The sequence below is a fragment of the Phyllostomus discolor genome, chromosome 9 (assembly GCF_004126475.2).
Source record: "Phyllostomus discolor isolate MPI-MPIP mPhyDis1 chromosome 9, mPhyDis1.pri.v3, whole genome shotgun sequence".
Lineage (NCBI taxonomy): Eukaryota > Metazoa > Chordata > Mammalia > Chiroptera > Phyllostomidae > Phyllostomus > Phyllostomus discolor.
In genome coordinates, this window is record NC_040911.2 from 30,589,918 (window position 1) to 30,616,057 (window position 26,140).

The 26,140-nt window shown below is 40.6% G+C and overlaps 1 protein-coding gene across 1 annotated transcript in view; it reads right to left on the reverse strand.

The window, feature by feature from the left end:
* The window catches only part of MEP1B (meprin A subunit beta), a 53,918-nt gene that overhangs the window by 12,882 nt on the left and 14,896 nt on the right, over positions 1-26,140 (reverse strand). The window contains exons 6-14 of the mRNA XM_028523549.2: positions 23,866-23,983; positions 22,976-23,154; positions 21,120-21,338; positions 20,327-20,479; positions 18,657-18,872; positions 16,079-16,522; positions 14,105-14,284; positions 12,413-12,596; positions 11,565-11,769 (exon numbers count right to left, since the gene is read on the reverse strand). Of these exons, the coding sequence (XP_028379350.1) occupies positions 11,565-11,769; positions 12,413-12,596; positions 14,105-14,284; positions 16,079-16,522; positions 18,657-18,872; positions 20,327-20,479; positions 21,120-21,338; positions 22,976-23,154; positions 23,866-23,983 (1,898 nt within the window). The remainder of the gene's footprint in view (positions 1-11,564; positions 11,770-12,412; positions 12,597-14,104; positions 14,285-16,078; positions 16,523-18,656; positions 18,873-20,326; positions 20,480-21,119; positions 21,339-22,975; positions 23,155-23,865; positions 23,984-26,140) is intronic.

Sequence of the window (26,140 nt, forward strand, 5' to 3'; positions counted from 1 at the left end):
TTTATCAGTACAGTTGTGGTTTTTTCTGTTGTCTCTGGGGGTGGAGATTTGGTCTGGTTTGGCTCTGCTTGGTAATTTATCACCTGAAAGACTTTATGTAAGGTCTGTATAGGACGTACCGCCGCCCACTCCTGAGGCACAGCCAGCCCCTCCGTGTGGAGGCACACCCTGCCTGTGACACCACACGTATGTGGCAGAGTAGGACAGGCACAGACTGAGGGCTACATTAACTCAGCTCTCATCTGCCAAATAAGGATAATATTACCTATCACAAAGGACTTTTTGAGGATTACACATACAAAACACCTCACACGGAGTCTAGAAATGAGTATAATGCTCCTCCAAAAAAAAGTTAGTTTCCTTCTTCGGGCCAACATGAAGTTCAGTTCCCTTTTTCCTGATCTTGCTGATCTCCAAGGCCCCAAAAGCTTATGCACTATCCCCTTCCGTGGCCCATTTCCACCCGTTGGTTTAAGGTGAGTTTAAATGGACAGCGATCAATGACATGTTTCCAGAGCAGGTTTTTCCCAGCCATCTGAGAGCTCTGAACAAAACTCCCGTGATCAGTCACTCTAATGACATCGGGCCTTTACATCAGTTGTAAAGGCCGGGAGTTAACGTTATAGAAGACTCCTAGTTTAATGTTTTTAGCAATCAGACTTGATTTTAATGGTGGAATTTGGTTTTATGTTAAAATTCTAGATGCCAGAGTATTATAGTTTGTCCTTCCTGTAGTCAATGTTCTTATTTAAATACAATTAGTGATACAGAAGATGATATGAAAAGAACCCTATTCTTTCCAGGCCCTAAGCAGTGATGTCCATAGAAATACGGGAATCTTAAAGTCATCTTGAGCCCTAAGGTTAAATAATGTTCAATCTCTCCTTGATATTTAAAGAAGCAGGTTAATTCATCAATATTCCTAGGTACCAAGAGGCCCAAAAGAGTGAATGAAAGAGTCCATGAGTTTCCAGGAGTTTTTAACTACTAGGGCATGATTTGTGCAGTGGGAAATTTTAAAACATGCAATACCTGACTATTTAGTCAGGAGCGCTGGCCTCTTTTCCTGCAGACTGTCAAATAAAAAATAACACCTGACACAACAAGAGCCATTCAGTGTGAATGAATCAAAATTATACCAATTTTTTGTCAGATCAGCAAAAAAATATAACATATTTTCAGTGTGCTACAGAATTTTAGTAATTTGTTTATATGCCATGAGATGAAAAAAGTTGAAAATCACTGAGATAAGGTATGATTAAATTTTATGAAGAATGTGAAATTTTTATTTGAAACAGCACAACATTAAATGTCAATGAAGTCTGTTTATTGCAAAATTTAAAATAATATGAAACATCTCAACTTTAAAATTCTTCAAGAATCTCGTAATTTTTAAGCTAGTGGCCCACATAAGTTGAAAACTGTGATTATTTTTCAGCCACAGGGCAGTGCCACTTCAGCTGGTTTCCAGAAATACACATTGTCCCCTGTCAGTCAAAGTCAGTGGGAGCAAATGGCATCGCAGACTTACAGTCAGAGACCTCATGAGTACACGGAACTTGACAACCGTGCAGCTATGGTGGACACGGCACCACGGAGTGGTGGCTCTGTCCCTTCATGTTACAGGGCTGACACATCCCACACAGGGCCCTATTCTCTACCCTGAAATAATGCTGATAGTCCTTGAACTCCACCCACTAAGGGAGCCGCTAGTAAATTATTGCCTCAGGATACACACCTTAAATAATCACAGGGAGCAGGGACCGTGGGAAAAGTAACCACAGGGCAGTACCCCGGTGTGAGTCACAGTGGTGCCGGAACAGGGCAGGCTGAGAGGGCCCCACTTCTCCTCTCCCTCTGAAGATAACTGGGGGTGGGATGGGAGTTCTTCCATCACCGAAAAAGAGGGAACTTTTTGTAAATTGTTATGTGTGCTCCACTTATACCCTCGGGAAGAAACTATGAAACCAAAATTCATATACTATTAAAAAGCTTAATGTCTGAAACAAATAGGTAACTACAATATGAACCCAATATGGCTACATAATATTAGTGAATGGTATTTTGCTAAAGTATATGCATAGCTACTCAGTCCCTTATCCTTATAATATAGTCATATACTATATATGAATAATAACATTATAGTCAATAAAAGAAATTTGGACCTAGAATAAAAAACATGAAACTCTAAAATATGTACCTCCATCTCAAAGTAGAAATTCCTGATTATGGAGTAGTAACAGCTTGCCCATAATTTAATGGTATTAATCACCCAAGAACCACACTGTTAGCGACCAATAGGTTTGCAACACCACAAATGACCAACTTCATGAGTAGAAAACAAGATCAGCTTCTGAAGGGCTGAATTTTCTTAACCAGGATTTTTACTGTAAACAGCCATGAACAAGTATTGTGAGGAAAGGCTCATATACAATTGCTTTGGCTAATTAGACCATTATGAAAAGCTACTTTTAACTGTTCTTTCTACTAGTTCCCTGAAAATAATCCATTATCATGCAAGATTTTTCCTCCTGCTTCCTTAACCTCCCTTTACATTCCCTCATCTAAAAATGGCAGCTCTTAAATACATAATGCTTATAATGTGCCAGACATCATTCTAAGCACTACACATAAACTATGTAATTTAATTCCTGCAACAGCACTATGAGCTGCTATTTTTACTCAGCATAGACATGAGGAAATTAAGGCGGAGAGAGATGAAGTAACTTGTCCCAGGCCCCAAAACTAGTGCATGGTGGGATTCAAACCCAAGTAGTCGGGATTCAAAGCATATACTCTTAACTCCCAGTCTGTGGGCAAAACTTTTTTTCTGTCGCTAAAATGGTTTCCTACAACTTTCTTTTATTAGGGTGGCCACACTCCCAGGTGTGCCTGGGACAGGTAAACCCTGTTGCCCAGCACTCTTTTCACCCTCAAAATTGTCCCTGTTTAGATAAGAAACAATAGGACACTTGTAATACTATCTACTCTTTATAGCTACCATTTCCGGAGTGCCCACTATCTACCAAACAACTTATACTTACTCCCTTCTTAAACTTCATAAGAATTCCATGGTGTAGTAATCATCCCATTTTATAGCTCAGGAAATTGAGACTCAGAGGTGTTAGAAAACCTGCCCCAAATTCTATAATTAGTATTTACTGAGGCAAAATTCAAACCCAGGTCTATCTGATGCAAAAGTTCACAGCTTTAACCATTATCCCACCTCTGTCCCTTATGTATGGGAAGCAGCCAAGAAAAATCACCTGAAATGTCACTAGCCGGGTAAAGGAAAGTGACCCAGGATTAGTCTGGGATTAGTCTACCTGCATAAAGTTCAGTGAGGACAGCTGTTCTCGAAGGATGGTCCTGAGGCCCCTGACAACCTCTGAGGTCCTTTCATGGGGGGTCATTGAGACAAAAAAAATTCATATTATTTTCTTCTTTCAATGTTAAAACTTGAACTGGTACAAAAGTATTTGTGAGCCTATGATGAGATATGACTTCACACCCATCAGAATGGTTATCATTTCCTAAACTGGAAAATAACTATTGGTGAGAACGTGGGGAAATTGTAACCCTCATACACAGTGGGTGGAATGTAAAAGAGTGCAGCTGCAATGGAAAGTGGTCTGACAGTTCCTCAAAAAGTTAAACAGAGTTACCCCAATTCGACTCCAAGGTATTTTCCCAAAGAATTGAAAATAGGTGTTAAACAAAAACTGCACACATATGTTCATAGCAGCACAGTTCATAACAGTCAAAAGGTGGAAACAACCCAAATGTCCATCCACTGTTTTTTTTTAATATTCACCTGATGATACAGTTTGTTTGTTTGTTTGTTATTGCCCTTACAGAGAAAGGAATGGAGAGAGAGAGAGAAACATCAATGTGTGAATCAGAAACTTTGACCGCCTGCCTCCTACACTTGCTCTAACTGGGGATCAAACCCGCAACCAAGGACTGTGCCCTGACTGGGCATTGAAACCACTGCCGTTTGGTGTATGGGAAGGTGATCCAACCAACTGGGCCACCCGGCCAGGACTGTCCATCAACTTTTGAATGGATAATCCAAGTGCAGTATGGTTATACAATGGAATATTATCCATCTGTGAAAAGAAACAATGTCCTCATATCTGCTAAGTGGAAGAGGCCAGACAAAAGGTGACATACTCTATGATTCAATTTATACAAAACTTCCAGAAGTGGCAAATCCATAAAGACAGCAGATTAGTGGTGGCAGGAACTGAGGGGAGCAGGAAGGGAATAAGTGTTTAATGGACACGGAACTGTCTTTTGGGGTGATGAAAATGTTCTGGAACTAGATATTGGTGATGACTGTGTAACATTATAAATGTACTAATTGCCAGTTGAAAATGGTTAAAATGGTGAGTTTTATGGTTTTAAATTTTTTACCACAATCTCAAAATGGGGCGGGGGAGGGGGGGCAGTAACAATGAGTAAAACCAGTGGTGTCTCAGCACAAACCGAGACCGGGTGCCAAACTGCACTAAGAGTCGCTGTAATCTTCTGTCTCACACACTTGCAATAAATAAATATGTGCATAAATTTAAAGCCAGTTCTACCTGAGAAAGTCCTTAGTGACGCTGTACACATTATTAACTTCATGAACTCTCAACCCTTTAATACACATCTTTTTATTATTCTGTGTGGTACAATGGGAGGTACTAACGAAGCAGCTTCCGCTGCACGGTGAGGTACAGCGGGTGTCTCAAAGGAAAACACCTCCAAGATTTTTGAGTTAGCTGATGAGTTAGCTGTTTTTTCCCTGGAACACAACTTTACTTTAAAAACACAATTAAAGGATAAATTATGGTTATTCAGACTTAGCTATTTGGCAGATTTTTTTTCAAACTTCTATGAAGACTGTGATCTCATATATATGTATAATGTAATATATATTATATATATTTAATATATACTTTTAGCATGTCTTTGTATAGTTCTTAAGTGGTTGCTCTAGGTACTACATTATATAATTATAAATTTATGAATTATAATGTATTATTTATAATTTACATATAATAATATATAATGTAACACAATGAAGTAAGGATCATCTTTTTAATAAGTAGTTGACACCAAAAACCCAATCTCTTTAAAAATTGTCAAAAATTGGGCTTTACTGCAATTAAAAATATTTGCTCTGCAAAATACACTTTGAAGAGAATGAAAAGACAATCTACAGAATGGAAAACTATGTTTCCAAACCACACACTCAACAAAAGGATAGATCTAGAATATATTTTTAAAAACTCTCAAACCACAATGGTATAAAAGCAAAAATCCTTTTTAGAGTATGAGCAAAAAGCAAGCAATAGTCCCCTGAAGAGGCTATACAGGTGGCAAATAAGTACATGAAAAGATTTCAGTATCATTAATGGTCAGGGAATGCAAATTAAAATCACAATGAGATATCATTATATACTTATTAGAATGGTTAGAACAAAAAAATAGTGAAAAGGTCCTGACTGGTGTGGCTCAGTTGGTTGGATGTCATCCCGCGAAGGAAAAGATCGCCATGTCAATTCCCGGTAAGAGCACGTGACTGGGTTGTGGGTTCAGTTCCCAGCTGGGGTGCATTTGAGAGGCAACCGATTGATGTTTCTCTTTCATATTGATGTTTCTCTCCAGCTCTCTTTCTCCCTCCCTTCCCCTTTCTCTAAAAATAAATCAATAAAATCTTTTAAAAGAGTGAAAAGAAGCCAATCTGAAAAGGTTACATGCTGTGTGAGTCCAACTAAACAACATTCTGGAAAAGGTGAAACCATGAAAACAGTAAAAAGATTAGTCGTTGTATGCAGCTCATGACACCACTTGCACAGAGCCTATGTATACTGTGGGGGTTGAAAAGGTCACAACACACATGTAACCAGGTGAGGCCCCACCCTGGGGAGAAACATGGTGCCCTGCATTGGCTAGAAAACCCTCCCACCTGCTTCCAGATCACAGCAGCTGCAGGAAAGGCAGGGACACAACGTGGGCTGACGCTCATTGTGGATGTTGGCCCAAATTGAATGATGAGTAGGACCCTCCAACAGCACATAGGATTTTGGAGGAAAGATTTAAAATGATGGGCGTGCAGAGCTCTGACTTCTTCACCCATTGCCCCTGGCTGGGATGGGGCGTGGAGTATCTCAGGACCCAGCAGGCACCAAGCCCTGCTCGAATGCTCTTTTTCCTTTCTCTCGCTTGCACAGTCGGCAGCCAGCTCACAGAGGCTGAGTCCTGGGCACAGGATGTGTGCCCTGCCAGCAGCCAGCCCATGGGATGCCAGTCCCCACACACAGCTCTTGTCTTGTCCTGCTTGCACATCTGGGGCAGGCTCACAGAGGACCCACACCTTGCCAGCCGCAGGCCCATGGGATGCTGCAGCCCTGTGCCACAGGACGTGGGTCATGGATTGCTCCCGTTCTCTCCCCTGAGAGCAACACAGCACACAGATTCAGGGGCCTGGGAATACTCCTTGGCCTTCAAGGGCAGGAGCAGCCCTGGATGCTGAGTCCAGGTGGACTGAGCCCCTAGCATGACCGGCTGCAGTGAGCTGGCCCCAGCCCCAGGAGAGAGAGAAAGCTGAAGCAAGGCAATGAAGATGTTTGCCTCACAAGTGCACACTCCAGAGAGAGAGAGAGAGAACCAGGAGCAGAAGGGACAGAAACCTATCTATGTAGCAGCCTTGGACTACAGATAGGAATGGAGGGGGTCTCTGGGCATGGATTTGGATTTCAGTCTTTTGGGGAACAAAGGGATTTCCTGTGTCTTGCAGAAGAGAATGACCTGGAGAAGAGGAGATTCCAGCTCCCCCAAATTGTACACTCTGTGAATAAAAACCTTTTTCCTCCCCTCTCCAAAAAAAGATGAGTGATTGTCAGGGGTTAGTGGGGAGAGAGGGATGAATGAATGGAGCAGAGGACTTTTAGGGCAGTGAAACTATTCCATAGGACACTATTTTGGTGGGTACACATGTCATTACACATTTGTCAAAACCAATAGAATGTACAACACCGAGAGTGAATCCTAATGTAAACAGACCATGGACTTTGAGTAATAATGGCAACATGTCAGTGTAGGTTCATCAATTGTAAAGAACTTAACCACTCTGGCAGGGATGTTGGTAGTGGGAGAGGTTATGCTTATATGGGAAATCTAAGTTCTGCTTAGTTTTAATGGGAATCTAAAACTACTCTGAAATATAGTCTATTAAAAAGTAGTGACAACCGCAAAAGCTGGTGAGGATGCAGAGAAACTGGACCACCTCTGTGGTACGACTATAAAATCCTGCAGCCACTCTGCAAAGCAGTTGTCGGTTTCTTTTAAAAAAAGAAAAACTAAACATGCAACCACCATGACCCAGCAATGCTATTTTGCACATGCATCTCAGAGAAATGAAGACAAGTCTATACAAAAACCTATACGTGGATGTTTACAGCATCTTTATTTATAATAGCTCAAAACTAGGAAAAACCCAAATGTCCTGCAACAAGTGAATGACTAAACACACCGCGATGTACTCATACCAAGAAGTATTATTCAGCAATAAAAAAAGAACAAAATATTGTATATGCAGCAACCTGGATAAACCTATATAGAATATGCAAAGATAAGAAAAAAAGCAACCCCCAAGGGCTCTATACTCTATGGTTCTATTAATATAATATTTTTAAATGACAAAACTATAGAAATAGAGAACAGACTAATGGTTGCCAGGAGACAAACAGGAGGTGGGAGCAGGAGGGAAATGGATGTGGCTATCTGAGGGCAACTTGATGGATTTTTGTGGTAATGAAAATGTGTTCTGTATCAGTGCAATACCCTGGCTGTGACATTGTACAACAGTTCTGCAAGATGTTACAGTTGAGGGAAACTAAATAAAGGGTACCTGGGATCTCTGTGTTATTTCTTACATTTGCATATGAATCTATAGTGGTCTCAAAATAAAATTTGAATTAAAAAAGTGATGAAGTGAGCTTGTCATTACAAGGAAAACAGTACTTTGGCTAATGAGAGGATTCATGCTTCCAGGCAAAAATTAGAATTTTGAGAAGTTTGTGCCACCATGAGTGTCAATGTCCCACGACCTAAAGACTTTTTATGGAATTAGTGGGGATATTAACTAATGTTGTTACTAAATTTAAAAATGTGCCAAAGTTTTAAGAGCTGCATAGTTCAGTGAATCAATATCTTCTAAACAATTAATGCACAATGTTACCAAACCATTCGTGGCTGAAAGACTTGTTCCAAATATGACAGACCAGTGGGTTTACTGGACAGAGTAGAACGGTTCACCAATATGGTTTCAGATTCCAAATGCAACGAACATTTTAGCCATTACCATTTGTCAACTTTGACCCAAGTATTAAAAAAAAAGTGTCCACAATCACCTGAAAAACTGTTCAAATATGCCTTCCTTTTTCAGCTACGTGTCTGTATGACATTAGAATTTCTTTGTACTCTTCATCTAAATAATATATCACAACAGACTGAATTGAATGTTGACACATATATGAGAACTCAGCTATTTTTAATCAAGCCAGACATTAGAAACTCACGAAAAAAAATAAATAAAACAATGCCTCTCTTTCTTTATTTTGGAAAATATAATTATTTTTATTAAACACATGATGTATGCTACCACATTTGGGCTTATTATTTTTTAATGATTAATACAGACAGTTTTAAATGTTTCTGGTTTGAATTCCTAATAAGGTAGGTATCAATAAAATTCATGCTCATAAACAAAAGTTCTTTGGATTTCTAGGCAATCACTTGTGAGGCCCCTACCCTTGGCTCCCAAATAAAGGATCAGTCATTTGGAAAGCTACTCCTTCTACAGACAGTATTATTCTGGAGGAACCTGAATTGTTTCCCCACCTCTATTGTTATTTTTTTGCTTCCTCCTTTTAAAAACAAACACACAAACAATGTTTCACTAATTAGCCATTTACCAAAATAAAGACTTACTAGAGTATATCTAGCTATTCACACAGATGATCCATTTATAGAAGAATGAGGTGATTGTAACATATTTCAGTGAAATCCATGACAAAGAATCCTTTTGAATTGCATTTGCTGGCCGTATTGTTGAGTTCATTTTCAAAATGCATGTTGCTAAAAGAGGAGAGAGAAATGGATGGCTTAATTTCTGAATTTAAAAATTGCCACTTAAATAAATCACAATGGAATGGTCTAATTTCTAAATGAAATGCCATCAGCAGTGTCCCAGCATCCCTCCCAGCAGTCTGGCAGCCCCAGCCCTTGTCTCCAGGAAGATGCCTTGTCTGTTCATGTTAGATGCTAAACATTAGGGTGAGTACACACTTTAGCCTCAGAAATAAGGCCATTCTGATTTAAAGATCTAAACCAGATTTGGAGGCCCTGGTTGGTGTGGCTCAGTGGATTGAGCACTGGCCTCCAAACCAAAAGGTCCCCAGTTCGATTCCCAGTAAGAGCACATGCCTGGGTTGTGGGCCAGGTCCCTAGTTGGGGGCATGCAACATGTGAGAGGCAATTGATCAATGTATTCACAATGATGTTTCTCTCCCTCCCTTTTCCTCTCTCTAAAAGTAAATAAATAAAATTTTTAAACTAGATCTGAAGGTCCTGTTATTCGTGAATTAACTAGAAATGTCTATGCTAAGGAGAATGTAAGTTGATTCCGTACTCTGGAGAACATGTTTGAATGACCCAGAGACAGAGCAGTTCTGTTGTAATATTATGGTGGGTATGTGTATGGGTGTGTGTGTGTTTCCACTTAATAGTCCTACCGTGTCCCTGATACCCTGATAGTTTCCCCCTTTATTGACTTAATGTCCTTCCTTCTCTCTGTTTTATCATTTTCTTTAATTCCTTCCAATTTTTACTTAAGTCGACTGCTACAATAGCACTGATATTTGCCCGTTTCCGGACAAATATCCAGTACTCCCATTCATCTAGCTACCTGGTCCTCCCCTCCCTAACCACTCTCCCGTCTTCCCCACTCCAACCCCCAAACTCATAGTTCTGGTCCCGGGGAACATGCCTGCAGGTTGGTCTACTGGGTCCTGTATGGGTGGATCTGTTGCTTTTATTTTGAGTCATAAAATAAGGTGAAAATAGCTGTTTAAAATACAAAGCAACCTGCACACATTTTAAGTAGTTTTCTAACAAGCTTGTGAAGTAATTGATGCATTGCTTCCTGATTAGTTTTAAATGTCTTCCTAATGTTGGTAAAATATGATACTAGTGTATAATGATAAAACTATTTGCTTTCTGTTCATTGTTCATCTTTTGACTGACTTCCCAGAGAAATATAATATCTTGATACCAGGTTGTCCACTCTAAAAAATTGTAACCTTAATATATTGTAGGTCTTGAATATTCATTTTCTTAAGAAAATATATTCTTGGGTGGGGGGGTGGGCTGGGATGGGAGTAAAAGGCAGAAAACTGTAGTTGAACAACAATTAAAATTAAAAATAAAAATAAATTTAAAAAGAAAATATATTCTAGCTTACTTAATAGGAATATTTTATATTTTCAGAAGTATTCTAATTGGGCGTGTTTTTCTTTAATTCTAGAGATTTTAAGATACTATTTTGAATAAAATATAACTGGAAAAGTTTTAAAGCTTCACTTTTAAGTGATTTTTCAGATTTTACGCCATTTTCCTTGGGTTGTTTTGTAAGAACGTGAATCTGCATGCTCTGTGCTCTCTGTTATTGGTGCACATAGTGGATGCTGGGGCCCATTGCTTAATCCTGCCCTTTAAAATGAAGGCTCTTGTGCAAGACTTGCCCTACCCCTAATATGCACTTGCACAATTTTCTACTCTTCTTGGGGGGAGCCCCAGTCCAATGGCTACTGATGTGGTGGGTACCCCTCACCCCGCCTCCATTTGGAACACATCTAAGAGGCCATCCCAGCTCCCAAGACTGAGGGAGAACCAAGTCCTCAGCTGTTACTGCTCATCCCAGGTTCCTTCTCACTGGTACTTCCCCAGGACACTGCCCAACATACCTCCTGCATGCCCATACCCATCTCTGTGTCTGCTTCTCAGGAAGCCAGTCTGAGAGGAGGTATTTTTAAGAGTCTGTTGTCATTTTAGAGACCGCCTGAGGCAAGACTTTAAACCTCTACTTGGAAATCTTGCTGTGTATTTAGTTATTGTATATGAAGCCAGAAGTAGTTGGAACCTTCTTTCATAGAAAAGCCCCCAATGTGCCCACACCCACTCTCTACAAGCCTGAGCTCCACCATCACTCAAAGACTTAAAAAAAAATACAGGTCACCTCTCCCCTTTACCAGGAAGGTTAGAACTCATAGGCAAAATCAGTTTTGCCTCTCAGAAGGAATACAATTCTAAGATGATAATAAACTCCTCCCCCTCCCCAGAAGCCTCCATGGTTTTCAATTTAAGAATCATTGATTTATAGTGAAAGTAACAAAAACTGACATCCTCAAAGCAGTTGGCCCCAGAATTTTTTTAAATATATTTAAAAGTCTTAATTCTTCTTCATACAATTTCATCAATAGGTTTTGAATAACCAGATATCAGATTCGACTTACGTTTTCCAGAGAAATATCTGCTGTTTTTGAAGTTGCCTTTTTACGATATTTCTTCCGGGTGCAGTAGACACTGACGAGGGTGACGATCAGCATCAGCGCAAACACTGCGGCGGTGGAAGAAACGGCGATGATGATGGTGTCTCGAGTGGAGCCCTTCTTTTCACACCTCTCTCCCAAGTACCACCAGTCTTCCCCTGACGGACATCTACATATTCGAACACAGCTCGGTTACGCGCCGATATTTAAATCTGAACGTATTCACCATTCAAGGCGTGGGTCAGCATTGGGTGCATCGATATCTGGACATTTCACCCACTCGGGACCAGAGGGGGATGGGTAGGCCAGCACCCGCAGGCCAGGCAGAGTCAATGGAAAGGAAAGTTGGAAAGCCTCCTAATCTGGTGCTCAGAACAGCAGCTCCCGGGAGGGAAGAAAGATAGCCTAGGTAATGGAGAAAATGTAGTTCTCAAGGTCCTGGTCCCGCCACCTCCCAGCTACACACCTTGGCCAAGCTCTTCTCAAACCCTAAGTATCTCCCTCTACAAAATGGGGACTGTTAGCACTTATCCACACCACGCTATTGTGAGGACTTCAGATATGTAACGCATGAGGACTTTTCCAGGCAATTAGAAATACAATGTGCCTATATTTCCATAAATAATTTTCATTGTTTGTGTGACTCTCCAAAGTCCCAAATAAAGACCAAAAAATAAACACCCTATGAATGGCTGTGAGATGCGAATTAACTAATTTCACCCGTGTGGAGTATCAGTATTTAATCCCACACTGTGGGAATGACAGCTTTTCAAACAAAAGAACAGGGCGATCTTGTCCACGTGACGCCTTACCTGCACTCAGCTTTGCCACCTCGGACAGCGCAGACGCCGTCGTTCTCACATTTGAAGTTTGCGCAAGGGCCAGCGATGCCGGAGGTGGAGGTCGGGACTGGCTGCCCTGGTGTAGAGTTGACGTGGGTGTTGTCATCAGGGGTCGGGACTGGCTGCGTTTGTGTCGAGTTAAGGTGGGAAATGTCTAAGGGCGGCAGGGGAAGAGCATGGATGGAAATCAGGTTTTGCTTTAAGTAGGATTTGATCTTTAAATTTCAAAACAGATACGCACAGGCTGTGAAATAATCAATGGCTGGGCTGAAACCTAGATGTAGAGGAAAGCTGGGCCAGCCTGTGGGGCTACCACTGAACTCTAAGGGGCCCAAGACTTCGTTACTGCTAATCTGAAAGCAAAAGGCCTTTCAAAGCGATAGGCAACAAGCACGTGTTTGGGATCAAAAGGATAGCAATCCGGGAAGCATCCAATCAGGCAGAAGCCAGATAAGGTTCTGGTTAGGAGACAAAAGCCGAGGGTATTTCTGAGAACAGGAACAGGAAAAATTCTACCAATAGAAAGAAGGTTTTCATATGGTGTGGATAACATAACATAGTGGTGTTTATTGTAAAGAAAGTTTAATTCTCAGTCTGGTCCTCATAACATCTGCTTTCTTGTTATCTTTGCAAACTGTTCTTTGGACACAAGGTTGCTTTAGGCCCAGTCCAAAGGTTCTTTCGCCCTGTTTTAACGTTCTCAAGGGTTGAGACATCAGGCACACAAGGCAGTTTCTCGGGCATGGCAGTTCCAACTCCATTTGAAAGTGGCCCCATTTGTTGATTTTATACACTACCAACTCCCAAGGGCCAGACAAAGACACCAAAGAGCAGATCACAAGGCAGCTGCGGGGTTTGCCCAAAGCCACTGGTCTCTGGCTTTGTGGAGCAGTTGCTGGATATTTGGTGAAAGACACCAGGTCTCCTGACAGCCAGGGTTCTATTCTTTGCGGTGTTTTCTGTTGCTCCTTATCAAAATACAGTCAAACATAACTGATGAACAGGGGACTTTTGTCAAGGGATAAAACCTTTCATGTAGCCCCTTCTTCCTTGACAAAAGTTTTCCTGAGTAATTTTTTCTGACACTGAAATCAAAATTTCATGAGTTTTAATTGCACCACTTTTCATTACAAACAATATTCTGATTTACTGAGATGCAAGTGGATCTTTAATAGTAAGTGAGTTAAAATCCTACCACATACATCTTGGAAACCACCAGTATTCCTGAAAAATGTATTTTTTTTGGCTGCCATAGCTAAGAAAGATGTGTGTGTGCGGGTGTGTGTGTTTGAAAAAGACAATCCATTTTAAGGTTAACTTCATGTGTTTGTGCGATATTTTTATTTCTGGAATCCTAGACTATCATTCTAGGGTATAATGGCTATACTTTAACTTATTTCTAAAAAGTTTTCCAGCCTAAAGTTTTTCACTATGACTCCAGGTAGTGGTCATTAAATTCTTTATCCTGGAACCCTCGCTGTTTTGATTTAAATTATTTTCATATTGTTAACGGTTCATACAAAAAAGATTCCACTCAGGCCCATTTCCTCCCACACCCCTATTTAATATGCCTAAAAATGGAAGCCGGAAGAACACAGGAAATAATCAATGGCTACCACAAGAACAAAAATAATTTATATAACACTATTTTTATTGACATACCTTCCACAGTCAGTAGGATATAAACATCATTTCCTTTTATAAAATCTCTGTTTTTCAGCCTCTCGTGGGTTATAAAGGCACTAGTTCCGTAGCCCCTTCCTCTTCTAAACTGAGTTCCATTAGGGAAAGAAGCCACTTGTCCCACTTTGGAAGGCCTGTCCCAAAAATAGTTTCCATTATCTGAAAAAACAATTTATATCAACAGATTAAGTTGAGCAGCATCATAACTTTTGGTGGGAGGAAAGAACAGGCAATGTGAAACACAATTAGATGCAGCTCAAAATAATTAAACGATGCTGAGGCCCCGGGACGCAGTCCCTGGTGTGTACCCGGGCGTGTTCATCTCCACTGTCCTGGAGGAAGTGAGGTTGCCCCGCAGGGGGGCCGAGTTCTGGAATCGGAGCGGAGGGGACCGAAAGTTGCCCAGGTCGGGTAGCACATCTGTACTGACTGACCAGTATGGGAACCCCTCTGCCCATGAGAACCGTTCCTTAGTGATCTTCTGAGTTAAAGACAGGCCTTTTAACTGAGTTAAATCAGTATGTTACTGAGAGAGCTTTTAATATTAACACAGAACAATTTATCTTGTTAACTGAATTTTTCACCTCACAGAGCGAAGTCCTTCAGGAGTAGAAAGCAGAGAAGCACTCCTTCTGGAAAAGGTGATGGCCACCTTCCCCCAACCGGCCATCTTCATTGTAAGGCAGGAGGAAATATATATATGTTTTTTTAAATAAAGAAATTCTGGGCCCTGGCTGGTGTAGCTCAGTGGATTGAGCTCGGGCTGCGAACCAAAGCATCGCAGGTTCGAGTCCCAGTCAGGGCACATGCCTGGGTTGCAGGCCATGGCCCCCAGCAACCGCACATAGATGTTTCTCTCTCTTTCTTTCTCCCTCCCTTCCCTCTCTAAAAATAAATAAATAAAATCTTTAAAAAAAAAAAAGAAATTCTGAGTATCTAATCCTTATAATCCTTTTGTTGAATATTATTTTCTACCTATCAAATTAGGGGTTTTTTCTATGTCACTTGAGTCCATTATTTTCATACATAGAATTCAGATTTCGTGATAATGTTCACCTTGCCACAATTCCGTTGGTCCTTTTGTTGGGTTCCCAGATAGCAAAGGATTATTAAAATTAGAAATGTGATCATTGCTTTCTAGGTTCTGCTCCTTTTTTGAGAAAGGAAGATGAGGAATGATGTCACCATTGACAAATCCTCTAGAATTCTTTAGTAAAAAGCTATAACCTACTCCCAACCCTTCCCAACACTCCGGAGAATCTGCTCATTTTTCTTCTGAGCCCCCATTATAAGAGGTGACTTGGTTCTGACAGTCCCAGTGGCAAGATCAGCGTGGCACAGATTAGGAGAAGTTGAAGGCCGAGGGCCTCTCCATACCAGACCTTCCACAACTTCCACACTTGATCTGCAGTGATTCTCGTAACAGATCTGTGTGGTTATTATTACAGCTCCAGTTTTACTGCTGAGACACTGGGGCTCTAGGAGATTATTTGCACAAGATCGATTTGCTTAGCTAATGAGAAGCGAACCTTGGATTTCAATCCAGGCATGTCAGACTCTACAACCAATAGTCCTACTAGCTTTGGATTTAACTAATAACCACGATTTAAAATTTCTTTCAAGTCTGCTGGCTCAAAGAAAAAAATTTCAGGTTTAAAAAAATAAAAGTACAAAAAATAAAAATAAAACCTACATGCCTGGCACAGCACTGGGAATTCAGGTATGGTCATCCATTCCCAAGACTACAGTCAGTATCTCTTTATGTGTTAGCATTCCTGCTGATGTTCTCGACAGTCTGCAACTGCTGAAACCCTTCCCCTAAGTAGCTTCTGTTCCCAAGATCTGGGCTCAAAATTCCCTAGGCACCCAATTGTGCAGTCTCCCATTCCCAAATCATCTGCCCCTCCAAGAGCAATGGCCATGCACCAGCAATAAACAAAATGAGTCACGAACCGGTGGTCATAAATGGGTCTGTAGTTATACTCCGCTGGTTGGACATTTGTTGTCGAATGTCAGGATTTTGATCCAGCAGTGTCATCGTGGCTTGTTGCCAAGGACATGGCCACTGTAATTGATCATCATTGGCTCCAGAGATTAAGTGGAAATATATTCCTGCATTTTCAGGATGGCTTAGATTCAAGTAAATCTGAAAGGCATAACCTTTAGGAGAATAAAATGGAGGACTATATAGAGTTCCATCTGGGCTGCCAATGAGCTGTGTGAAATTCCTTATACGCCAGATATGATGAGGGCACCGTGTTTCTGAAAGATTGATGTCATCAATCGATAAGCCACCTGATGATGCACCAGTGCCTTTGACTCCTTCAAACACCACTCTGAATTTGTTGGTTACTTTCATTGTTACATAGTAAAGTTCCCAGCTCCCAAGGGGTATACCTGCAAAACAGACATTATTATTTCACAGAAGACAAAGGACAATGATTCATATGCAAATCAACATTAGAGTTCTAACCTTCTTGGACAAATGTCTATCCCAGAGCTATTGATTCCTACAGGCCTGAGTTAATTGCTTTCTCACTTCTCTACCTGGCTCCATTAACTTTGAGGTATTTCTGTGGGGTCAGACTCCTCTGTGCAATATTTGGATATTTATCTAGCTGCTTCTCAGACAGGTCATCCTTTCCCAGAGATGGGTGAGCCAATAACAGCATCTAACTCATGAGTACTCCATGCCCTACTTAGGGGTTACTTGTCATTCCATTTTAGTTCTGTGTTAATTAAATGGTCAAGCAAGCCCAATACACTACATCTGTACCCATGATTCCCATGATACTCAACCAAAGCCTCCTGTAATGTATTTACACTCTGAGTGGAACACTTCCTTCACAAGCAAAATTTTCAGTCAACCTTTTGACAGTATTAAACAGGAATCCACCAAACCCTAGAAGGCCTATACCCTACAATTTACTCCTTAGACCATTCCCAGTTGATTCAACGTCATAAATATATATCTAATATTTAGTACCACCTCCTTTCTCCCCAACCTGCACTTCCCTCTCCACTATCTTCCCCCACCCCTAGTTAGCAGCATAGCTATTCCATCCTATCTCATTTTCCTGTATCACACACCCAAATTAGAAATAGTACATTTAATTTTTTTCAGAAGCCCGGGTAGAGAACAACTCAATTTATGTGAAACGTATAATTAAAACAATGACTTAAAATTTAAATATTTTGGCACTTAATATAAAACACAATTGCCTGAAAATAACTTAGAAATATGCAAATTACAGGAAATTCCCTTGTCCATGAATGGATCCTAGATTGAACAGGAACCTTTCCTGAGAGCTCCCACTGTAGTATTATCAGTACTGTCAGTTTAAATTCTGGACTCCTAAGCAAGTTCCTTAAGTACCTTTTGTCTATCAATGACACGCCAGATATGATGAGGGCACCGCATTATTGTCTATCAATGATAACACCACAGATTACTAATAGAAAGGAATATCTATATAAAATATATCTTATATATAGTATACTGTATCATATATAGTATAATTACATATAAGGTATATATGTATAGTATGTGGTGTGTGTGTATGTATATGTATGTGTATATATAAAATGAGATTAAAAAACCTCACTGTTGGTATTCACAAGGGAAAATATTGTTTTCAGAGCATTTCTCATGGTTAAACAGTGGTGGGGAGGGGAATGGCATGACATACAGCATACTGTGGATAGGTTCTATAATAGGTTTTACTCAATTCATTCAAACCAGGAGGTCACCATATGGAGCAGACAGTAATATAGTTGCCAGCCCACAGCACCTCCTCCTCAGAGAAACTTCTTAACCATCCGCTTTAATTGATGATGGACATGACCCACCTCTCTGACCATGACTGCAATCAGGGGTGGGCGCCCACTCATGTTCCTCTCTCTCCGCTCAGGAATTGCCCCAGAAGTTCCATTTAACTTGAGTCATAAAAATCAGAACCCTTCACTCGGACTTATTTTTAAGCTAGAATTAGAAGAAGAGTCCCCTTTCCAGTCTGATGGCACATTTGTTAAGATGTAAGCTGGGAAGTAAACAGCTAAAGCTAATCTGAGATAGCAGGAGAGGCCCCCAACCCTGTTTGGGGACAGGTCCAGTCCTTCCTGGGGTCTTCTCCACAATTTTGTTACATGGATCCCGTAATTCTTCCCACTTTGCCTTGCAAGATGGGAAGAATTATTACTTGCCAAGAACTGACCTCTTCAGTGTCAGAAACTGATTACAGCTTCTTAGGTGAGTGCCTCATCTTAAAGCAACGATTTTCAACCTTTTTCATCTCGTGGCACACATAAAATAATTACTAAAATTCTGAAGCACACTGGTTGAAAACCCCTGTATTAGTGCACACAGAGGACCCTCATTATGGCTGCTTCCCACAGCATAAAACAAGGAGGACTAAGTTCTAAGTTGAAAAGTAATAAGCCCATAGCCCCCAGCCTATTGTGAGTTGTTGTGCCACAGAGAGTTAAGATGGCCTCACTGTGAACCCAAGCAATGAGGATGTCGATACTGTACCTTTTATTTCTTCCACCAGGGTTAAAGTGCCATTCTCATTGCCTGCAGAATACTCCCTGATATAAATGTTCAGTTGGTTGTTTTCACTTCCACTGTTATATAAATAAAATTGCAAGCACTGAAATCCTCTTTTAGGATACAGCTTTCTACTTTCCAGCACTGCGGTGGCCCCCACATTTACAGAGCTGCTGTTGAAATGCATGAAGAAACCAGAACCTGTTACAAGGATAAAAGCAGAATTGAGAGAAAACAGATACTGGACATAGGAATGCGTGTCTTGTGGGCACCATAGTTCCACTTTCATCCCATGGTATGCAGGGCACCATGTGGGACATTTAAATACGGCTCTAGGAGCAGACAGTTTATGAAAGAGACAACACCAGGCCACCTTTCTCTACTGTAGTCATTCGTTTTCAAAAATGGAGAAAAGTGTCACCTGCTGGATCTAGTGCCTCTTTCTCTCTCTCCCTCTCTCTCTCTCTCTCTCTCTCTCTCTCTCTCCCCCCCCTCCCTTTCTTCCCCACTGCTCTGGTCTGTGTAAGACCACTCTCCACTATCCAAGTCTGCACTTAAATATATATATATATATATATATATATTTTAAAAGATATCTGCATTTAAATATTTTTAAAACATATTAAAATATGTTTGACTTACACCATTGTGTACATTTGAAGTGTACAACATGTTAATTAGATACATTTATATATTGTGATATGATTGCCATTGTAGTGATAACCAGCACCTCTCTCATGTTACATAAAATTTGTTTCTTTTTAGTGGTTGGAATAAGTAAGTTCTAGTCTTTTATAAGCCAATTTTATTATTATAATACAATATTGTTATTCATATTTACTGTGCTGTGTGTTAGATCTCTAGGGTTTATTTAATACTCGTGGCAAGTTTATACCCTTAGAAAACATCTGCCTGCCTCCCCCACAGCCAGATATGATGAGGAGAACATGCTAGAAAACACGTCTGCACCCCCCGCCACCTGCCCTAAAAAGGAAAAGCACCTCTTCACTCTGAGGGGCCTCCCACCCTGCCCAGGCCATCTGAGCTGTCAAGCAATGGCTCTGGGTTCTGAAGTCTAGTTTTACATATTTGCCCCCAGATATGAGCAAATAAATGAAAATGTGGTACTTGCAGACAAAAAAAAAATGTGTATTTAATTCAAAATAAAATTACAATGAAAAAATTGAAGGCATTACATTGAAAAATGAAGGTATTTTCTACCTTCATTTTAAGTATTTTTGTAGTAGGAGCAGGTACTCACAACCAGCTGAAATTCTGAAGCTGACTAATCTACAGCCTAGTGCTGTTCACTAGAATGTCTCTTGTATTCTGCTAGCTTCCAGAAAACAACCCCACTGCCCTGGAGATAAGTCTTTCAGGAAAGACAGTCTTCTCCTGCTGTGAGTGCATACGTGATGAGGTAGGGCTTCACAGAGCCCACCTCTGACTGAGAAAGAAAAACTCAGAGAACAAAAGCAAAAAAATTAACTATGTCCTTATAGGCACAGAACCAGTTCCTTGGTAGCATCCTAATGGGTTATCATGAATAATTCTGGAAGAAGTTAGAGATAAAATGCCAGCCTTCCATAGCAAAGAAAAAAAGCTGGAACCCCACCGAGTGCAAGTAAAATCTAGAAGCATCTCTCTCCTGTTACCTTTGCACTGGCCCATGTTGGAGTGGTCGTTCTCTGGCCCCCCGGGAACCTGTGAAACCCGCTGCCAGTCAGCATTATCGCCTGAGCTTTGAATCATACCACACACATTTTCCAGTTCAAAATCGCATGAGTCCATGAAGCTCAAGGAAGAGGCTGCAAAAGCAAAAAACAATATTTGACACTCTTGCAACATGATAATCTGAGTAATAAAAATTGAGTTTATGACAGAAATACTGCGAGTGCCAAAATGGCATTAAAGAGTGACATCTCACTGATTCTGGGTGATGTTGGCTTGAAGATGGTTCTTGATATCTGCAGAACCAAGACACTGATCAACTCTGCAGATTTGAATAAATTGCCTGCCTCATATCTTTTTATTAAATCATCTAATTATAGAAACCTGAGTCTATACTCCTCTAGTTTTTCAATCATTAAAACAATACCCGGATTATTTAATCCCATTTATTTTATGACTGGCCACCTCATTTGGCCTGAAACGAGTTTTGAATATCGAGTTGGTCCACATTTGAATTAGTGACAGTTTCAAAAACCAGCATGGGGCATGCTCCTTCAAGACCCAACTTATTTTTACATCTGAAAGCCCGACTGTGTGAGAAGAAAAACATTGCTTCCAAATTGTAGATTGGGATTTGGGTGCTCTTTTTAAAAAAAAAAAATCAAGCTTTTATAATTTCAGAAAACTCAGCAATGTTCAGCAAAATGGTACAGAGCATAATTTTTTTCCTACATAATGGAGAGAAACAGAAGGCATTTTGAAGAACCTATCACATACAGCAGTTATACAGGCGATTCAGCTTTAAGAGATCAGAGTCACTGAAGTCCATTCGCTGGCCAATCACATCCATGAAGTCTGGGATTCTTGTTACAATTGTGGGTTCTGTTCCATTTCTGAATGCAGTTTTACTGTAGTGCATGACTGAAGTGTAATCATAGGGAACATTCAGCGTGTCCGAGGCTTGGTCATCATAGGTGTTAAAATTGTGCTCTTTGCCTAAATAATAAAGTTTAAAAAACTTAATTACTTGATATTCACAAAATCCAACTGATTTTACTTTGAATGCTATTAACTTAGAAATGGAGACTGTAATAAACATAGTGCAACCCTTGCTACAACTGACCTACCATATTTCAAAGGCGTTCCATACATTCCTGCCTTAGGAATAATATTCAAGCTTAGAATTGTGATAGTAATGGTTGTGCTGAACCTATCTAAGTTTTAATTACAGCCCAGAGTTAGACATTAGCATTGGGCCCAAGGTTCTAAAAACTGCACATGGAAAGGAGGATTCTAAAAGGTGTTATTGACACAAGGTCTATAGATGATGTATCACAGAATTGTACACCTGAAGCTTATAAAATTTTATTAGCTAATGCCACCCTAATAAGTGCAATTAAAAAGGAAAATAAATCAGAATTAAAATAGAGAAACAAGCAGGGCCATTGGCAGGCGATGATGGAAGGGTGTGGGTATCCACAGCAGATGGCGATGAAAGGGAGGGGTGGAGCGATGGGACCTGGGTATTATAATGTCGCGTCATTAGAAAGGATTGACATAGTCAGGGGTTTCATGCTTACTGGAATACACATAGTTGTATTTTAAATGAATACATTTAGAGAAGATGCCAGGCTGCTTAACACCATACTGATGGGCAATGGATTGCAGCTTGACATCAAGTGATTTTGTGGGCACAGTGAGGTAGACCTGATCTCCAAAGCATACAAATGTGCTGTCAAATCTAAGCAGAAGTTTTCACCAAAAATAAGACTTTGGGAATCCTAAAGAATTAGCTATGGAGAAAAGCTAAACATTTCTCTGGCTCCAGAAATCATTTAGCCTGCTGTTGTGCCTTACCCCAGCTGATAGCAAGACACTGCGGGGAGGCTGGAATACAGGGCCAGAGCCGCCTTGTTAAGGTTTTGCTGTCAGGAGCCTCAGCACAGAGCAGTCCTCATGGCACCCACATGATAGCAGTGCAGGTCCCTCCACCGTGCCTTACAGAGGCAGTTCAGATGGGGAACTAATGGTTACTGTGGAAAACATGAGCTCTGGTCAGACATGGATGTGAAGACCTTTCTCTGTTGGAACACAAAGTCACTAAAAGTCGAGGCTGTCCAGCTACTGCAGTGTTTCCCGGTAGGGGAGCCACAGAACAATATATCCAAATGCTCCACAAAGCGAAAACACGGAAAGACCATAATTAGGACACTTTGGGAAATATTCCTCTCTCGGAGATTTACAATTCATGTTAATCTAAGAGATTCCGAAGTGTACAGCAGTGTTAGTTTAATTTCTTTTAATCTGGTATTTCACAAACTAACGTGATCACAGACTCCTTTTGACAAAACACCCATGAGCATATTGAGGAACAGCACTCCATAAAACTTGCTTTAGGGAACGCTGGTTTCTAAGATCACAGTCAGCCCAAACGTACTAGGGTTCTGGGATCTTGTCCTCCACCAACCTTCACCCGCTTCATCCCATACTGACTTAGAGCTAAATGACATGAGACATCAAAACATCAGAGTTTTCCTACTGTTAACAGTTGGTACAGATGGCAGGAGAGGGCACCATGCTTAGACATTCAGTCTTTAGCTACCTGAAAATGTAAGAAAACAAGAGAAATATACCTGACTGAATTCTGTCCCAAATTATGTTGACGTAGTCATCCCGGTCAGAACGCGACTGCTCGTGCCAGAACCCCAGTGCGTGGAGGAACTCATGCTGAATCGTGGCTATTCTGTCACAGTTTTGACCGATGGAGAGTTCTTGCTTCCCAGCTCGCATATTTCCTACTGAAGACCAGCAGCTTACAGGAGAAAGGGGAGAGGAAGTTATAATGATGCAGGTTGGGGTCTCAGGGCAAGTTCCCCAATGCCTAACCCACTTGGTTACCCACCTGGATCCTTCACACAACACAATTCATTTCTCTCATAACCCTGGTGAGGTATGAGAAATCTCCCAGACCAGATGACCTTTGGAGAACTTTTCCTGACACCAAATAAAATATAAAAGCAAGTCACGCCATAGTCAGCCTCGTCCTGATTTTTCCTAGAAATTTCTAAGTCTTTCAGATAGTTCTTGCCATACTGATGACCATTCGTAAGTGTTTTGTAGGCATAGCAACCAATAGGTATTGCTAAGCTCCAAGCAAATAACACTCATCTTCGTAACTCAAGTAGTAAGAGTAGTTAGGTTAAAATAAATTTAAATATACACATGCACACACTCGTGTTTTACTTGAAGGGTGACATAAGGTGTAGCTGAAGTCTACAAAGTTATAGACTGGATGGCAGGGAATCCCACCCTCCTTATCTTAAAATATGTGTAGTTTACTTGCATGTATGAAAATATTACTTTATGTCTAGAGAAACTAGATCCAGCTGTCTTTTACCCAACAAACAGGGAAGGAAACTCCAGCTCTCTCTCAAGGTCAGGACCCAGGCCAATTGCCATGACATAATGTCCTGGCTACGACAGGTCTCCTTAGCACCCTTAGAAGACAAACTCTTTAACTTACCCACTGCCCTTGAACACTGATATATAGTTGGTTTCTCCGGCCCAAGGCTTGAAGTCAATGCATGTCTTTAGGCGATAGCGTTCAAATGCATTGAGGATAACTCCCTTAGCATTCATTTCTAAAAGAAGAAAACAAATTAAAATATTTATCTCATCAACAATGTAATGAAACAACATTGAATGAAACTATATGTTATTTGAGGACCTATCATATGCAAATATTTTATTATTCTCCGAATCCCTTTCTCCCCATATTTCTTTCTCTGGAGCCATTAGAAGTGCATTATCTCAAAGAAACAGATACATTACATCACAAGCAACCAAGTGAACAATCACTGACATCTGCTTTATCTGAGAAGCTGCAACATGTGTTTAAAGTCTCACTGTAAAGATTTTAACCTGAGGATCTTGAGATGGGAGGGTCCATGAATATGCTGACGTAGTATGGAAAGTATATATCTACATATCTATATCTGCAAAGAGCATTTTGGAAGCAGAGTGTTCATAAGATTCACAAGTGAGGTTAGGGCCCCAAACAGAATTAAGAACCATAGCTTTGGACTTAAGAATTCTGCTAAAAGGTTGGATTGACTTGGAACTCAAAGAAGGCAGAGGTATGAAAGCAACAAAGATAGGCAGGAAAAGAAGCTCAGAGGGAGGAAGCTGTATGAGATGCAGGTGGAGAGACTGGCACAGAGGGAATGGGGGCAGGTACTGCTGAAGTGGAGGGTGGTGGCTGCAGGGAGGTGGGAGACAGCCTTAGGGTAGAACGTGCTTGGGCTTTGGAGCTAGACACATCGAAGTTATCCACGTTTTCTTCACTACTTATTTTTATGTGTAACCTTTGCCAATTTAATTCACCTTTGTTGCTATGATGGTATCGTTACCTCAGTGGGGAATTAAAATCAATTTGCAGGGATATTGTGAAGATAAGAATAGAAAGTAGAAGTGAAGTTCCAAGCATTCAATAGAATGAACCTGTATCAAATATTCATTTTTGTTCTCCCCTTTACATAACTTTATTTTTTAAGATTTTGTTTATTCATTTTTAGAAAGAGGGGAAAAGAGGGAGAAAGAGAAGGAGAGAAACATCATATCAACATCAGAGAGAAATATCAGTTGGTTGCCTGCCGTTGGCACCCTGACAAAGGACCAAACCCACAACCCAAGCATGTGCCCTGACTGGGAATTGAACCAGAGAACTTCCACTTCCCCGGACGACACCCAACCAACTGAGCCACACCACTCAGAGCCCCTTTACATACCTTAACACAGACATATAAAAATGATTACAGTAATGCACTCCACAACAACATTTTGGTCAATGACAGACCACATACAGGATAGTGGTACCATAAGATTGTAATGGAGCTGAAAAGTTGCTGTCGCTTAGAGCCATCCCACCCTAATGTCACAGCCCGACACATTGCTCACATGTTTGTTGTGATGCTGGTGCAAATTTACCACAACACCAGTCATGTAAAAGTATAGCACATATAAGTGTGCACAGTACACAATACTTGATAATGATGATAAGTGACTGTTAATGGTTTATGTATTTACTATACAAAAGCTTTCTATTATTACTGTAGAGTGCACAGTTTCTACTTACAAAAAAAACTGTGTGCCGTGTTACACAGGCAGCAGCCTCATATATCTCATGTTTACATTATCTCTTGATTGCATCATTTTCTCCTGTGCTTGATTTAATCTCATGTTGTTTCATACAGTAACATGCCATACAGGGCTACAGCCTAGGAACACTAGGCCATACTATATACCTTGCGTATACCATCTGGCTCTGTGTAAGTGCACTTTATGGTGTTTGCACAACCAGTAAATTGCCTAATAGTGCATTTCTCAGAGTATATCTCTGTGGTTAGGTAATTCATGACTGTACTCAGAACACCTCATCCAAGTGAAGATCAACACAGGGTTTACATAGATAAGGCCCTAAAATCTATGAATCTATAAGAGGCACTCAATATTCAAACTTTTACACTACCACACAAATAATACATGTTCATTATAAACAAGTTTACAAACCAAAAAAAGGAAATTTAAAAATCTTATCACCCAGAAATAATCAATCACCCTCATCATGCTATTTGCTTATGAATACATACATATATAACATACATATATTTTTATTAAAAATAAAGTCACAAGCCCTGGCTGGCATAGCTCAATGGATTGAGCGCGGGCTGGGAACCAAAGTGTCCCAGGTTCGATTCCCAGCCAGGGTACATTCCTGGGTTGCAGGCCATAACCCCTAG